This window comes from Festucalex cinctus, chromosome 1 (assembly GCF_051991245.1).
Source record: "Festucalex cinctus isolate MCC-2025b chromosome 1, RoL_Fcin_1.0, whole genome shotgun sequence".
Classification (NCBI taxonomy): Eukaryota; Metazoa; Chordata; class Actinopteri; order Syngnathiformes; family Syngnathidae; genus Festucalex; species Festucalex cinctus.
The window spans coordinates 27,886,034-27,902,576 of NC_135411.1; the positions used below are offsets into that span (position 1 = coordinate 27,886,034).

General features: G+C 39.1%; 2 protein-coding genes across 5 annotated transcripts in view; one reads left to right on the forward strand and one right to left on the reverse strand.

The window, feature by feature from the left end:
* Positions 1-4,170, reverse strand: part of ttyh3a (tweety family member 3a) — a 21,105-nt gene extending 16,935 nt beyond the window's left edge. For both annotated transcript variants that reach the window (XM_077527394.1, XM_077527387.1), the window contains exons 1-3: positions 3,815-4,170; positions 3,209-3,403; positions 256-425 (exon numbers count right to left, since the gene is read on the reverse strand). In XM_077527394.1, coding sequence (XP_077383520.1) covers positions 256-425; positions 3,209-3,334 — 296 coding nt within the window. In that variant the 5' untranslated portion in view covers positions 3,335-3,403; positions 3,815-4,170. The remainder of the gene's footprint in view (positions 1-255; positions 426-3,208; positions 3,404-3,814) is intronic.
* Positions 3,616-16,353, forward strand: snx8a (sorting nexin 8a). Of its 3 annotated transcripts, XM_077527413.1 has the most exons (14): positions 3,616-4,189; positions 5,179-5,245; positions 6,029-6,156; positions 9,939-10,071; positions 10,689-10,879; positions 11,147-11,267; positions 11,444-11,580; positions 11,720-11,800; positions 11,869-12,029; positions 14,004-14,133; positions 14,217-14,285; positions 14,363-14,512; positions 14,600-14,749; positions 15,472-16,353. In XM_077527413.1, the coding sequence occupies exons 2-14, from the start codon at positions 5,224-5,226 to the stop codon at positions 15,550-15,552; spliced, it is 1,554 nt and encodes a 517-aa protein (XP_077383539.1). In that variant the 5' UTR covers positions 3,616-4,189; positions 5,179-5,223; the 3' UTR covers positions 15,553-16,353. The 3 variants fall into 3 exon arrangements, with proteins under 3 accessions (XP_077383539.1, XP_077383531.1, XP_077383549.1); XM_077527405.1 differs by lacking the exon at positions 3,616-4,189 and having other exon boundaries at positions 5,024-5,245; XM_077527423.1 differs by lacking the exons at positions 3,616-4,189; positions 5,179-5,245; positions 6,029-6,156 and adding an exon at positions 9,559-9,770.
* Positions 16,354-16,543: the final 190 nt, after the last annotated feature.

The following is a 16,543-nucleotide window of genomic DNA, read 5'->3' on the forward strand; positions in this document are numbered from 1 at the left end:
GTCCTCATCAGGGCCCTGCAGCTCTTTTTTGTGCAGCGCTGAATCAACTGTGATGGCTCTCTAGCGGATCATCAACATATGGCGGAAAACAGGAAACAAATGCTCAATAACAAGTCCATATGGTCAGGCCCACACTATGGCCAAAATGAAATGCACCAGCAAAAAAAAAAAATTGGCATCAGTGTACGTGTCATATAAAAACACAAGTTGCGCTTCACTGATTTTGTGACGTAGCTAATGGCGTCCTGCGCTCACCTGCACACAAGTGTTGCCATGATGACGCACCACACGGTGCAGCAGCAGACGGCCGAAGGTTGCTCCAGGTTTTTGTTGCGCCGGCAGCACAGCCAGATGGAGTAGAAGAGCAGGAACAGCAGGTCCAGAGCCAGACAGACCAGCGCCACACCTCCCAGTAACATGATGGACTATAAGTGAAGAGAGCAATGCAGCTTCAATGGATACCATTATATCGACAATGTGAGGATAATGGACTACCTAAGAGATCGAGAGAGAAACGCCACTTAGCTTGTTTGAATTGCTCCAAAAATGTTGTGCTGTTAATGGCACATACTAAAACTTGTTTTCTAGTTTCACTTAGTTGTTCAAATCGATCCCTGGGATGAGTGAATGGCCACTATATATGGAAACACTGTCGATTCCTTGAAAATATGTCAAAGGTGGGTACACTCTGCAAAAACTCTACTGTTACTTTTAGAATGTGACTAGTACAAAAGTAAGTCTTCCAAATAATTATTGAAAAAAGGGTAGGTATTAAAAAAATAAATACTCTCATATTAAGGTAACTGGTAATCTCTTTTTTCCCCAGTCAGAATGAGAGTCAAAATAGAAAACAAATATATATATATAGTATGAGAGAATATGCAAATACAGACACTGCCTGCCCAACATTCATTCACTGTAACTAAAAATATTACAATCTTAAGAAGGGTGACTCAGCCACAAAATTGTCTTCAACTTCCTTTTACACTTGTGAAACGTCAAACAGCACAATTTGTTCACCAGAAAGAGATTAGATAGCCGCCATTTCTGCCCTGCTTCATGCCAATGAGTCACTTTGAAAAATACTTCCTTGTGGTGCAGCAGAGACTTTGTCTGTGGTCAGTGTAATGGAACAAAAGTCATGTTTCTTCTTTAAAAATAAACTAGTACTAAGTAAAATGTATGTTGCATTAAATTAGACCACAAGTACAATTCAAGTAAATATAAAAGAAACAGAGTAAATCTAGCCATTACTACTTGTATCACAACATTTAGGATGCTAAGCTGGTAATGATTTTCATTTTAATGACACCTCTGGGAGTTGAAGACAAAAAGGTGCCAAGTCAGGAAAATGTGACTTCAAACACCACTTCCCGTTTGTAACTGGCAGACAAGTGCGAAGCTACACAAAAAGCTTAGAGTGTACTCTTCTCTTTAGTATGCCTCTGAGATTACTTACTTTATGATTGTCAATACAAAGACAATAAGATGACGTATGTGTGGGTAGTGTTTTCCTGTTTCAAACAAACTGGAATCAAGATCTGAATCACACTTAAAAAAATAGAAGGCTAATATGATCATGGACAACTGAAGAAGGCTAAATGTTAAGAAACAAAACTGGATAGCTCTCCTAAATATCTTTTTAAATGCCCGAATGTTGTCAAAATTCAAACATTATTACTTGAAAAAAAAAAAAAAAAAAAAGTTTCCAAATTATCCATATTGTTTAAAATCTGTACATTTTTCCTCAAAATTATACAAAAAAATGTGGGAACAGGAATAGTCTGTGACCCTTTGGTTTCGCCTGCTATTCAGGGAAATCCTTCTCCGATTGGCTCACATATTTCAGTTAAAAATATTTACCAATAATGAATTACTGAGATGTGCTTCAACTTCTCCAAGTCCATGTGTCGTGTAGGGAGATGGACAATATCACAATATTAAACCATGCTAAGATATTTAGGGCTGACAATCTGTCATTTCTGTAAATTTCTGGAATTTACAATTTCTGTCAAATGGTTTTATCACAATGCAAAGCATGTCAAGCACAGTGTGACCTAGAGAGGACAGCCATGCATCTGCTGCTACTGCCTAAGTTGGGAGTGAAGTGATTCTAGATGGTGACCAATTAGTGTGATCAACCATGGCACACATTTAGCCCCCGCCTCGCCCCATCTTGTGTTTTTCCCCAAACAAGTGGAAGGCACGGCGGAGGAGGCTGAAAGCGAGTTTATTCCGAAGAGAAATACATTGTACATAATATGGAATCGTTTGGGCTTCAGACAGATGACAAGAATCAAGCGAAAATCATATGCAGTGTGCAAGGAGAGCGTGAAGGCCAATGGCGGCAACACTGCAAATCAGTCACCTGAAGTTTTTTTTTTTTTTTCCCCCTTTCGAAAACTATACCCCGCATGTATGAAGATTGTCGAAAAAAAAAAAAAAAGTGGAACAAAAAATTTGCAATTTCTTTGCAACAAGTTACCTCTGGCCATAATTCTTATTTTGTTTAGAATATGTAAAAGATGTTTTTTACTTTAGCTACCAGCAGCATTTATTTTATTTTTTTTAACTTTGTGTAGGCCTGTACATGGTGTTTTTTTTTACCGTGATTTTATACCAGCCAAGTTGTGTGCAATTTGATAAAATGAAAATCATGTCTTATAAAAAAAAAAAGTGATATTCTATTTAATATCACCAACCACTATCCATGTGTTAAAATTATTGTTTCAAACAGTGATGCTTGCCGTAAAAACTCGACTTGCATTGCATGACTATAACATTGGTGAAAAGAGCAGTGTGAGCAGTACAATAGGTTTTGACTTTCCTCATCAATTGTTCACTCATGAAGTCAAAGCCGAACTTTCATCCAAGCCCTAACTTTTGTGACCTTTACAGCTATATATTTTCAAACTGCTTTTTGGCCCTGAAAATGCAATGCAAAGGAGACCCCATCACCCAAGTCAAGGGTTGCTTTGCCCTGGATTAGACAATACCAGCTGGTCTCCAGGATAGAATAGGCAAGCTAGATATAGTAGGTCAACAGATGGTGACAAGATTCAAAGATGCAGGGGAAGAACAGGTGCTTAAATTCGTTAACATGTCATTTGTCACCAAGGAATCCCTTTAATCCTGATAGTTACAACTACAAAGCCCATTCATAGTCTACTAAAAACCATGCTAAGTGGTGTGGATCATGGATGTGTACCTGTTGATACGACCTATCCTCTGGCTGGAAGTCGCTGCTCGTTTCCACGAAACTCAAGTTAAAATGTGGAAGTTGGTGCAGGAGGTTGACCCACCATGGTGGCGTGTAACCAACCACAACTGCCATGGCCAACCAACAGTCAATCCAGTTCGGCTTTGGGCAGACGAAGAAGCAACTGGGTCCTTCTGGAAAAGTCTGTTGAAAAAAAAAAAAAAATTAGGTGGTTAGAAAAATCTCCCGTATCAAAACATACTGCTGTTTGAAAAAAAAATATATAACAATTATTAAATAAATAAAGAAAATTAACCGGCAACTACCTAGTACAGTGTATGCGAGTTATTTCCACAACCCGCTCAAAATGGCATCCCAGACAGAGCAGCCATGCATAATATATAGCAGCTGGTGATATGTTATTGTTCTCTCACGGCTGGGTAGTGGACAACTAGTTTATAGCTAGAGCTTGTTAGCATCACCAAGTAAGGTGGTTATCACAATAGACTAGTTAACCAGTTCGCTTTACACTTTTGCCTTTGTTTAGCTCAAGTCACGTCATTTACAGCGCGTTTGTTTGTCGTCACAAAATAATTGCCTTTGAAGTGCTCGTACCCCGTCTCTATTTGGTCCCTTTACGTTGGCTAATATTAGCCGGTTTAGCTGCTGGTTAGTTGAAGACAACAAGTCTCTTTTGTTCCTCTCGTCTTCATTGTGCGGCGTTTGTTTGTTTACATCCTGAGTCGAAGAGAAGTCTATCTACGGTTACTCGCTTGGAGTTTTAATTCCAGCGCGACGGTTTCGCCTCGACAAGCAAGCGAGTGGAGCCTCCATACATCCAGACCGGACTGGAGTTGCACACAAACGCGGCGTGTTGACGACACTCGGCCAGCTGACAAATCCTCACGAGCTCGGCTGGCTGGCTCACATCCGCCCTCCTCCCCACTCTTCATCAACCGAACCCTAATGACGCATTAGCGCCATCCAGAGGTATCCTTTCGCGTTGCGTGTGATGATAGATTCAGGAACTGTTGGAGAAATGACACTACGCCGAAAATGTACATTTGACTATTGAGCAATTTCAGCTAATTTTCGGCAGCCGTTTTATTCTATTATTTCTTTATTTATTTATTTTTTAGCGTGGCCCTTAAAAAGAGCCGGCTCTTTATGCTCCTATATATTTTTTAATCACTTCCATTAATTTATGACCAAAATATATGAGTGACTAATTTAAGAAATACATTCCATCGCAAATATGCATGGTTTTATTATTGCTTTCTTAATTAACATATCGTACACGAGTTACAAGGAAAAAAAACCGTAAAATAAAACCAGCCTTTTCCAATCATTAATGATAAAATATATTCTTAGTGTACATATATAAACTGCCTTGGTAAATTCAAACAGGGACAACAATTAAATGTTCCTCCACTAGATGGCAGGAGATTCAACGAATCTCTGTTTCCACCTGTTGCCATTCATGCAACAGAATACTGTATTTTGTGTTCAGTGTTTACATCAGGCCCAGATAATTGAAACGATTTCAAGCACTATTTCGGTATACAGTAAGCATATATATATATATATATATATATATATATATATATATATATATATATATATATATATATATATATATATATATATATATATATATATATATATATATATATATATTCGAAAATCTCAACAAAAGCTCAAGAACAGAAAAATAAATAAATTAATGAAAAGGACAGAAATAAAGTCACTTAAAATCCACCATTAAAAAGGATGATGGCCAATTGCAATTTGGTCCACATGAAATAATCGGATTACATTACAAACGCTTTAACATACCCGTTTAAAACGTCATAAAACTATTGCCACGTTATAGCTGACAGTCTTACACTTTATAGTGCTCATTGGTCCCATGGACTTTACACCAGGAGCAGCCTACTACAACTTTAAGAAATAAATGACTTGTTTTTTCGCTTCTGCAGGAAATCACATGGAGGTGCTCTTACGCTCACATGACAATCTGAGCCATGGCTGAAGAGATCAATGAAGGTACAGTTGTGTGCATTTCTCACTCACATCTTTCTCTTCGGCGGTATTTTGCTAGTTCTAAACTAATTATTTTTCTGTATATGGAGAGGCAAAGTAAAGTTAGCTAAAACGATTCGGGAGAGCGTGTGATCATTCGATTGAAGTACCGGTGAGAACTCGGTGTTTTGAAGAACTTGTATTTTTGTTCCACCTACATGTTACAAAAACGTGTGTAAACTGATGGAGTTTTTATGCCATTTTCGTAAACGTTGACATTGATTGCCTACGAAAATTAGAATTGCCCTAATCACTCCATTGCACACGGAAAGTTATTTTATATTTCAAAGAAGAAAACCTAACCGTTCACTTCATACAGTACATTGATTTAAGTGTAAATAGTCAGAGAGGTACCTGACAGGGTTGATCATAAGCCACAATTGTCACATGGGGAGGTGCAAATCGTGATGTGATTTTTGATGACAAGGCAGATTGTGGCAACATGGAGAGGGAAATTGGTTAGCAAGTCCACTTCTCACGACTGAGCTCTCAGAATCTGGGCTCCAGCTTCTTGTGTGGAATTTGCATGTTCTCCTTGTTCTTGGGTGGACTTTCTCCGGATATGCAGGCTTCCTCCCACATTCCAAAAACATGCTTGTTTGGTTGATTTGAAGACTAATTTGGCCATAGTTGGGAATGTGTCTTTGTGTCCTGTGATTGGCTGGCAACTAATAAGAAATGGATAGAAGGGAAGATTGTTAAATTGTTTAATTTCTTTAATAACTCACGATAGTTTTTCCTTTCCAGGCTCAGTTCCTGCCTATTACAGAGAAGTGTACGAGGCCGTCAGCTGCCAGAATGATGAGAAGGTTCAGGTTGAAGTGTTTCAAAGGTTGCTTGAAAGCACAAAACTGTCCAAGGCACTTCAAGCCCAGGTGAGGTGCTTATGTTTTTTATTATTTGAAGCTTCGGCTTTTTACACCTCTTCTTGTTTAGAATTGCAAACAATTGGCTTAATCCCATCAGTCCATAAAGCTGTTGGCTTATCTGTGTACTTTTCATTAGATTGTGGCTTTCATATTCTTCTCACTAAGTGTTATGCGTCCTGTAATGCGATTGGCTGGAGGGTTGTAAACACTGTCTTTCCACAGAAACGTCCCGCTGTTCACAAAACAAACACAAAATGGCAAAATACAGGCTTGGGTTTAGGGCGAAATCACCACCAAAGATTAAGATAAACACAGATGTGTAGACTGAGAGAAAGTTAAAGTGTGTACATACTGTATTTAAAAAGTGCATTTTCCTGAGTGAATCCGGCAGACTGCGCCTTAAATGTTTGAGTAGTCTTGCACACCTAAAAATGTGTATTAGATTCAGATCCAGATATACCATACGTACGTAGACAAAAATCTATAGTTCTCTTGTCTCCTGTTCATCATTTAAGGTAAAGTGTGAGAAAAAATAGCAAACAGACATACACGTGAAGTATTATCTGCTAAAGGAAGCTCGCCATCTACTGGTACTCAATCTGTAATAAAGTAACCGGTAGATGTTTCACATCTTAGATTGCTGCAAAAATAAGCATTACAGTTGGAAAAAAATAGGCTTACTGGGAGAATTGGTAAAGACAAGGGAAAGCCCTTTGAAGCAGTAGATGAATTTAGAGACGGCTTTGGAAACATTTACAAGATCATATAGCCTGACGTCCTTTTGGACATGTTAACATCCGAAAAGAAAAAGGGTTGATGGTTGAAGCCATGGCTTAATTTGACCCCTTTCCTAAATTATTCCCGTATACGGTACATGGTTGGTAATGTGATTGATCCCCATTTCATGTCACTCACCACAATAATAAAGTACCAGTAGACTGTTTTTGAGAAGTCGCACATACTAGTACTTCCTGCACTCAGTAGACCAAGATTGAGACTTCTCATAGTAGAGCATGTGCCATTCAAAGGAGGTATCTTGATCGCATTTGTATGACCAAATATTTAGGTTAGAAAAAGGGTAACCCAAGGGTCTTCGGGGTTTTCCGCATGTTTGCATGACTTTAAAACCTGAATATTGCCAATATCCGGGTTTTGAAAGTGTTACTGACTGTATGTAAACAGTCAAGTTGAAAGGTTTCAAAAGTTCCAAATAAATTTTGAACATGTTCAACATTTGATGGTGGCAAGAATAAATGTTTGCGACCTTTAAAACTGAACGTCTTTGCAACATTTCTCAATCTTGAACGACCTTTTAAGTAAACACAGTATTCACGACACGCGCATACCCTTGCAAGGCTTTTGCCGCTCAGTGAGACACGGGCTTAAGGGGCAGGAAAAATGAACATCCTAGGTTCAGTAAACAGAAAGTCAAGTGGGAGGTGCTATGTCAAAAATGACTTCCATTTTTTGAAATGATGTATTTGATGAGTAATAAGTGATGTCACATGTTTTGTTTGTGATGGCATGTCAGATGAGTGAAGCCTAAAAGATGTAATCATCCTTATGAATACTGTAGTTATCCAAGTTGGAAAAGACACAGGAGATGATGGATCATCATCCATCCATCACTTATTCTCACTACAGTTGATTAGGGTGAAAGTGAAGAAGCTTCTGCTATGTTATCTGGTATGTTGTATGTTAGTTGAGCCATGTAGATTAAGCTGTGCTGTTTGATGCAAATTCTATTTGTATCCTGAGTTTTGGACAATGTTTTGTCTACAATAATTCTGGCAATGTAACCATACACGGCACCACTTCTTAGACCAGTGGTTTCAAACATATGGCCCGCGGGCCGGATCAGGCCCACAGATGGGTTTAATCCGCCCGGCAAGATGATTTTGTAAAGTTAAAAAAAAAAAAAAAAGAACGTCAGACTAATTAATCAGCCAGCCACAATCAACACATATACATTTGTAATTTCACAAGCAGTCCTCAGATGAGCAAGGCAACTTGTACGGGGAATCGTTGTCCTGGATTTCATTATTTTACACACAACTTAAACTACGGTTTGTTTAATTATTATTATTTTTGTAACATCATTAACTGTGCCACGCAATACATTTTGGGAACAATATATATGCAAAACGGGTCGATTTAACACGTTCGGAACGTATACCGGCAAAGTGTTGCCGCGTTCCATTTTGCATTCGTGTTGTTTTTCGGAACAATATGATTACAGTTGAGCTCCATAATTTAGGGCTGGTCCACGAAGATCTGCGTATAAATGCGGCCCACTTGATAATATATTTTCCTCCATGCGGCCCCTGAGCTAACATGAGTTTGACACCCCTGTCTTAGACACTCTAATATATGAAGTGCTGCCTCCGTGAGTAAAAATGCTTTTGTTGTCATTACAGGCCTTTCCCTCCACTTTCTGGACATTGCTACTGAAAGCAGTAGCTTCTGAACTTAAGTAGCAAAAACTAGATTGGCCTGGATTAGTAACAAAAGCAGGAAACACCATTGGGTCAGAAGTATATGGGTTATGATTAGTTGCTCACTTGCATGAGACTTAAAACGTTCTCATTTAAGTGGAAAGTGTGCTATAATTCTATTATAGTATTTTTATGAAAGCATGTTACATCATGTTTGCTCAACCATTACATTAACGTTGCATCATCAAAGAGAGCGAGCCATTTTCAACACTTTAGACTGGTCAGTTATTTGTAAAAATTGCACACGTGTAATAATAATAGGCCTACTAATAGTATGGATTTTTGAAAACGTATTGACCATAGGAGGTTTGGCCCTGTGGCTGTGATACATAACACATATACATTGGATATACAGTCTTCACAGCTCTGTTCAAATGTCAGGCTTTTTGTGATTAAAAAATAGACAATTTCTAAATCATTTGAACTTTTTCCAAAATTTGTGACATAATGTGCACAACTGTTGTAAACTTTTTTCTTAAAATCCTCTAGAGAGGGGAAGTACAAATAAATAACTTAGATAATTAAGGTATTTTTCATAAAATACATAAAATAATCTTATACCTAGGCTGTGATATGGCTGTGTTTAAAATGAACCAATTACATTCAAACTAACAGTACAATCTCCCAGACCAATATGGGTAAAAAAATGTGTTACAGTTTGATGAAACCATGGTTTAACTTTATGGCTATAATTGAGAAAGGATATGGATGGGAAATAGCAGTCAGTGTCATCTTCTTGGCCTCTGCTAGAAGCAACAACAACAAAATTAGGAAAAAAATCTACTAGACCACCTGAAATGTATTTGGGGTTAATCAGGGCCATTTGAATGGTCACAGGTGTGTGCTTACTCCCATTTAATAAGTTGGAATGTGATTGGTTTATTCTGAAGACAAATAAATCCCAGTTATGGGGGTGTGCGCACTTTTGCAACCACATTATTACAGTTTCGTTTTAAAGTTCAACTCAAAAATTTAAATTGAATTGTACAGGATGTAGGTCAAATTAATGGTTGATAAAGCTTTGAACGTAAAAAAAAAAAACATGGTATTTGAACAGGGGTGTGTAGACTTTTTATATCCACTGTATACTATACATGCTGATAAATACAAGACAACAGAATGACAGTAAGTGGAACATTTATCCTTGCAGCATTACAGAAGCTTTGTGGCTTTGCCTCCAGTGAGCACTTTTCCTGCACAGAAGGAATGCAAACCACAGTAACATTTAGATTGGTGGAGATCATGTGACGCTGTCGTGTTTGTCACTGACCATCTTTGTTTCCCTACTCGCAGATCTCCGAACACATTGATGCGGCCGCCGATGGATTCCTGAGCAAGTTGTCGCTCTACAAAGCGCTCGCTTTAATCGCCATTGCCCAGCAAGGAAAGCAGCCGAGTCCCAAAGCACTGGAGAATTACATACAAGGTGGATGCGCACGTGAAAAGTGAATGTTTTGCTTAGTGAGCAGTTTGGTCATGCTTCTGGGTATCAAAGGTTCGTCTGAGCCATTAAAAAAAAAAAAGGGAATTACCTGTTACACTGTTAACTCAACTGTATTCATGCAGCACTTGAAAACTATTGTTCACTTACTACATTTACTGTACATTTCAAACATGTATGATGCATTTTTCCACTACACACATGATGGGAAGATGATGGGGAGAGTGTATGGTTTTCATAAACTGTAGGTAGCCATTTGGCAGGCTTGCGTCAAGTCTTTCGTGGTATTATTTAAGGCCCTCTATGTTATTTCAGCTGTGGTCTGTATAGTGGCCAACTGCATGCAACTTCCAAGTTTTCTGCACTTGTCGCTTGAGATTACATTCAATTCTTAGCCATACTGGAATGCACAAGGATGTGATGAAGGAAGAAAGTTCACGGTCCCTCGGCACGTATTCTGTCAAAAATACGAGATTGCTGATAGCTTTCCAAACCAGCATTCCTCACCTGCGATTCATTGCTTCACCACAGCCAGGTAGCGTAGCGTGTAGTAGTGCTCATGTGTAAACATTAGAAGTCGCGGGGGGCTGTGTGCGTTCCAGAGTTTCCGAAGCCTCAGCTGGGGGAGCCGAGTGAGTTGCGCGCACTGAGGATGCAGCCGGCTCAGCAGGACGCGCTGACGCTGTCCCTGGACCTGGACAGGCTGCTGAACAGAGACGCAGTCAAGGTGGAGCTCATACCAGAGAAGAAAGGTCTGTTCCTCAAGCATGTGGAGTACCAGGTCACCTCCCTGGTAAGGAACTGGAAGCAATTGATCGACAGGAAATTTAATAGCTTCAGCTTTTTGACAGATTCAGTCATTGTTTTAAGTGTGTTTAAAAAAAAAATGAGGATACACATTCAAAGTGGTTTTGTTTTTAAACCTGCGTGGGTGAAATTCATCCATTTTTAAATGTAAAAATCCAAGAAAATACGTTATAAACGCGTGTAAGTGCACTATACTGAAATTAGTTTGACCACACACAATCATCTCTGACAAATTTGCTTTCTTCTCATCCAGCGTTACAAAATGTCAGTTTATCGACGCTACAGTGACTTTGACGTCTTCCACGAGATCCTGCTTCAGAGATTCGCCTACAGAGTTGTGCCTTCGCTTCCTCCCAAAAGAATGTTAAAAGGAGGTACGGTGTGTCAACTCTACACATTGCTCCTTCACCAAAACAGGATGTAGATCTTGACAGTTTGATTGCGATGTAACCCATTTCCTTTTCATATCCTTAACTGGTCTGGCCACACAGTCCAAGCACTTAATACTACTTGTTGATACTATAATGTAATATAACACCTTTTGCCACAGTTTTGACATCGTTTTCTGAACGGGACTTCATCGAGGCAAGGCGGCGCGCGCTGGGCAGATTCCTCAACTTGGTGGCGCAACACCCTTTCTTCTCAGAGGATGAGCTGGTCAAGACCTTCTTCACCTTCAGCGGCTCTGTATGTGTTTTCCTTTCCCCTAACTTGCTGGCTCTGCAAACCAAGGAGTGATATCGCCATGGCGACTTCCAGTTATTCATTGTCCCTTACCCCCCAATCCCCCCCCCCCACTCCCAACTTCAACTCACTCCGCAAACAGGATGTCCAGATTAGGCTGCGTGACGCTTACAAGAAAACAGGCGACGAGTTCATGACGAACAGAAATGCAACTATTGCGAAGGTTTGTTAATTTCTCAAACTAACTCAAATCTGAGAGTGGCTGATGGGATATTTGGCGTGTTTCCCCAGGATTACCTCCCCGCTGACATCCAGACTCAGTTCTGTGCGAGCAGAGAGCTGATCAAGAACATCCACAACAGCTTCTGCAAGCTGCGTGAGCAAGCCGAGAGGATCGCCGAGCGTTCCAAGGGGAACGCGAGTGACCTCCTCATGTTTGGCAGGGAGCTCAGGTATTTTGTTATTGCACGAGTGTAATTCCAGAGGCTTGGAAAAACAAATGGGATTATGAATCCCACCCCCCCACACAAAGCGTGTACATGTTAAATTGATGTGAACTGTACTATCTAATGGGACCATACAATCAAATCAAACACGACTGTCATAGAACGTTACTAGCGTTTATGTTGTTTCTCCGCTTTCCTCCCACATTCTAAAAACATGCATTAGGTCCAAATGTTTTGCTCCCATCGGGTTGCTGTTCTTCTTAATGTAATAATAACAAAAAAACAACATAGCTCTCCTTTTGATTGGCAGTTGTTGGTACATTGGCTGCTTGTGGCTGCCATGTCTCTTCATTGTGTTGGCGCCGTCAGCGGAATAGTGGCCGGCACTGTGCAGTCTGAAGTGGCCACGGCACAGCGATGCCCCACCTCCCCCAAGTCAAATGTATTTTTAACGTACATGAATGCTGAGGTTGACAAAGGCTTCCTCTATTAAATGTGCCCGAATAGAGCACAATTCTGGTTCCAAAAACTTTCTCACAAAATAATATGAAGCCGTTTAAATCTCATCTTATCAGAAGTTTAAGTTTTATTGAACAAGGAATACATTTTATTCAAATATAAAACTTTTTTTTGACACGGAATTATCCTGTTCCACTTGCTTGAGAGACATACGTTCCACTGCTTCTGTTGTTAGCGCCTTGGCCTCCAACATGGCAGTGTGGTGTATACATGCCGATAACAAACGTTGCAGCAAAGCTACAGTATTATAACTAGAAAGTGTATACATAACTGAGAGTAATAGTACTGTAACATTTTACATTTTTCTGTTAATGTTGCTGGGTTCTAACGTCGATTAAAAGGTTTGTACTGTGACAATGCTATTCATTAGCCTGTCTTCAGCGTTTCAAACTATATGTTAGCATTAAGCTAGCAGACAGGCTATGTTTTTGTATTTTGTTACTGTATTCTTGAACTAGGAGGGTCAATCAACCGCTTGATGCAACTCTTTGTGGTAAAGTGATGAAGGTATCTTCTCATAAGAAGACCTTGTGTAGGCCACCCTGCTAGCTACTCTTACCAACATCTCCATTACACAGTTAAATGAAATACAAAGGAAATACTCATGGTGTTTCACCATGTTTATTATGGTAATATGTGAAGTAGTATAGCCACAACAAAATATAAATGTTAGGGGTGGGAACCTCTGGCTACCTCACGATACGATATGCGATACAAGGCTCACAATAACAATGATCTCACGATATGACGATACCATTATTTTCTATATATTGCTCAAGTAATCCACGATAATCTACGATACTAATCATAAATTAATAATGATGATCATAATAATAATAATAATAATAATAATAATAAAAATAAAAATAAATACTACTACTAATAAAAAATAATACAAAATAATTCATATTATGATCACGATAATCTAAATAAATCTAAATATATAAATAAATATATGTAGTATATAAATAATAATAATAATAATAATATAATAAATAAATACAGTATAATAATAATAATAATAATAATAATAATAATAATAATAATTATTATTATTATTATTAAAAGATTATGCTCATTTTAATTTTAATATTTATTTATTTTTTATTGTTGCATTGGTTTGATCATCTTGTTGATATTTACTGTAAGTTTGCAACAGTTGGTTCAATAAAGCATTAAAAAAAAAAAAATGCGTCCATCTCCCCGCCACTCTTATCAGGCGCTCCCCCTAGTGTCCCGCCAAGTAATTGCTCAACAAGTCATGAACAATGGAGCTGTTATAGTGGCTGTATATTAACTACAAATATTGCAATACTTGCATAGGCGTATCAATAATCTATTGGGAGACAAAGTATCACAATTTATTGCGATATCGATATATCGCCACACCCCTAATAAATGTGCTCATGCAGAAAGTCATTTTGTAATTTTAATGTAATGATGATGATGTTTAATCTGCAGCATGCTGAGCTCAGAGACGTCATCTCTTCCTTCGTTGGCCTCGTCACAGAGTACATGGAGCCGTCTGTGTCAGTGTGTCAAAAGTCTCTCAGTGGAGTTTGCAGTGCTCTCGGACAAAGCGGCTAAGCAGGTACGATGCCCACGTCAACTACGTCTGCCCCCAACTTGAAAGTGGCAATAGAAAGTAAACGTGGTTTTGCTTCACGTTCTCAGGGTAAACGGGAAGAGGATGACGTCGTGGAAAGACTGAATCTTTTCCTGGATTTGCTGCAATCGTACAGAGTGAGTGCCTCTTGTGTTGCCGATTAAGCTTCTTCAAGGTGTAAAAAAGAACCGGAATCGTCGCTCTTCCTCTCCAGGACCTGTGCGAGCGCCACGAGAAGGGCGTGCTCCACGAGCATCAGCGGGCACTACACAAGTACAGCGTGATGAAGAGGCAGATGTTGGGCACCACTGTGCACTCCAAAGAGCAAACATCCATGGAGCAGCTCGAATCGCGGATTATTCAGGTAAGACTCGAGCGTTATCCACTGAGAAATGATGTTAATAAAGGACACTCATGTTTCTCTGTTCTTGTCCTTTGATTCTATTCCTAGCAAGAGAATGCTATACAGATCATGGAGTTGCGTAACTACTTTTCGCTGTTCTGCCTCCACCAAGAGACGCAGCTCATCTTCACTTACCTGCCCATCACGTCTCACATCCTGGGAGCCTTTGTCAACTCCCAGGTGCAAGGACACCGCGAGGTAATGCTGTACTTTCTATATGAATACTCTTCATATGTAGTAATCCCCTGGATATTTGTGGTTCACCAGTCACACATGCAGTGTATTTGTTTTTTCTTTGGAAGTTATGCCTAGCTCGTTTTTTTGGCATTTTTTTATGTGCTTAAACACCCAAAAATGCCACAAGATGGTGCCAAAGCCTTTTCTGATAAGAAAAGTAGTACTGTACAGCCATTAGTCTGATATGTTGAGTTGCTGTATCTTGACTATGAGCTTTTTGTGATGGGGAGGTTGTTGGAGGAAGCAGAAACTGTCCCAAAAATCACAAGTATGTCCAATATGGTTAAATTTAACTTGACTTGTTAAGATGTTTTTGATTGAAATAGCTTTTCATTTCAGCAAATTCAACCTCTGAATGTTGCAAATTCAACAAATGGCTTATCAGTTCTTTACAAGTTCTTGTCGTGCATTGTAATTTGGAACAGTGCATTTGATCAAAAACTGTTTCTATTTTTGAAAAGAAACAAAAAATTATCATTGGGACGTTCTATTTTCTCAATATTGATGCTGAGGTCCATTTGCAATTACTATTTAGAAAAATGAGAGAAAAACATTTGCATCATAATTTGGAACCCGGGATATTACGACATCCTCTTTTCTTCCCTTCTATTTTTGAGTTTCTATTAGTACATTTCAAGTGTCATCACAAATGGTGGAGAAATAAAATGTTACTTTCTTTCCAGATGAGCGCCGTGTGGAATGACCTCCAGCCAAAGCTCGGCTGTCTCTTCAGTGAAAGCAATGGCTTAAAACCCACCTCTTAGTACCATAAATGAAATTGTGATGCAAGGGATGGGAGGCTTGGGGGGGCGGGGGGTGGGTTGCTTTCCTAATGCACAGTGCACATTACATCTAATACAAACGGCTTTTCCTACCACTCAGTTTGGGTTTATTAGGTTTGGCCTTTTGTCCGTCGGCAAATGCTCAATCATCCAAATTAACTTTTACTGCCAACTAGGAGGGAAATTCTCCAGGCTGTAAGACCAGTTAGCACAGTGGACATTCCTGCCCTTTATGTTCATAACTTATTGCGTAAGAAGGGGGTGGAAATTAAATTGAGTGTTTTACTTTATTTAAATCCAGGGAATGCCGTTCAGTTTGACTCCTGGAGTTCAGTTTTGATACAGATGATACATGACTTTCTTTATATGTGCTTCCTATTTTGCTGTCTTGTTTTATGCAGTTGTTTATTGTTGACATGCCGACTACATGTGCTTCATAAGCTAATTCAAAGTGCCTAAGCTCAAATATGCACAATATAGTTACTGACAACGAGCTGAGCTGTTGAATGACAGTATACGCCTCACTCCAAATGTGCAATATGCATCGTAAGAATCTGACAAACCAGGTGACTCCAATTTAAAAGCTGTTTTGGAACACTTTTATTATAAAGAAAAAAAAAAGACATCTTTAGAAAAAGGAACACTTGGTCCGATTTGCACACCTTACAAACAATACTGCACAAATGTTTATTTTGAAGGCATTTTATAGGAAATTATTCAGAGATGACTGATGAATCGGTTGAACTATTTGCTCTGCCGAACAATAAAAAGAATGAAAATGCCTGTTTTGTGTTTAATCGTTTACCTTTGTCAACATTTATTTTTTTAATTGCACTTAAGCAGAGCCTCATACTGATTTACAGACAAGTCCATTGCTTCAGAGGGAGATTATCCTAGATGTCGCTCACAGCTACTTGGGGGGCATTAGGGATCGACTGTTTTCCAAGCCAATTGATGATCGGAATGTTTGGCA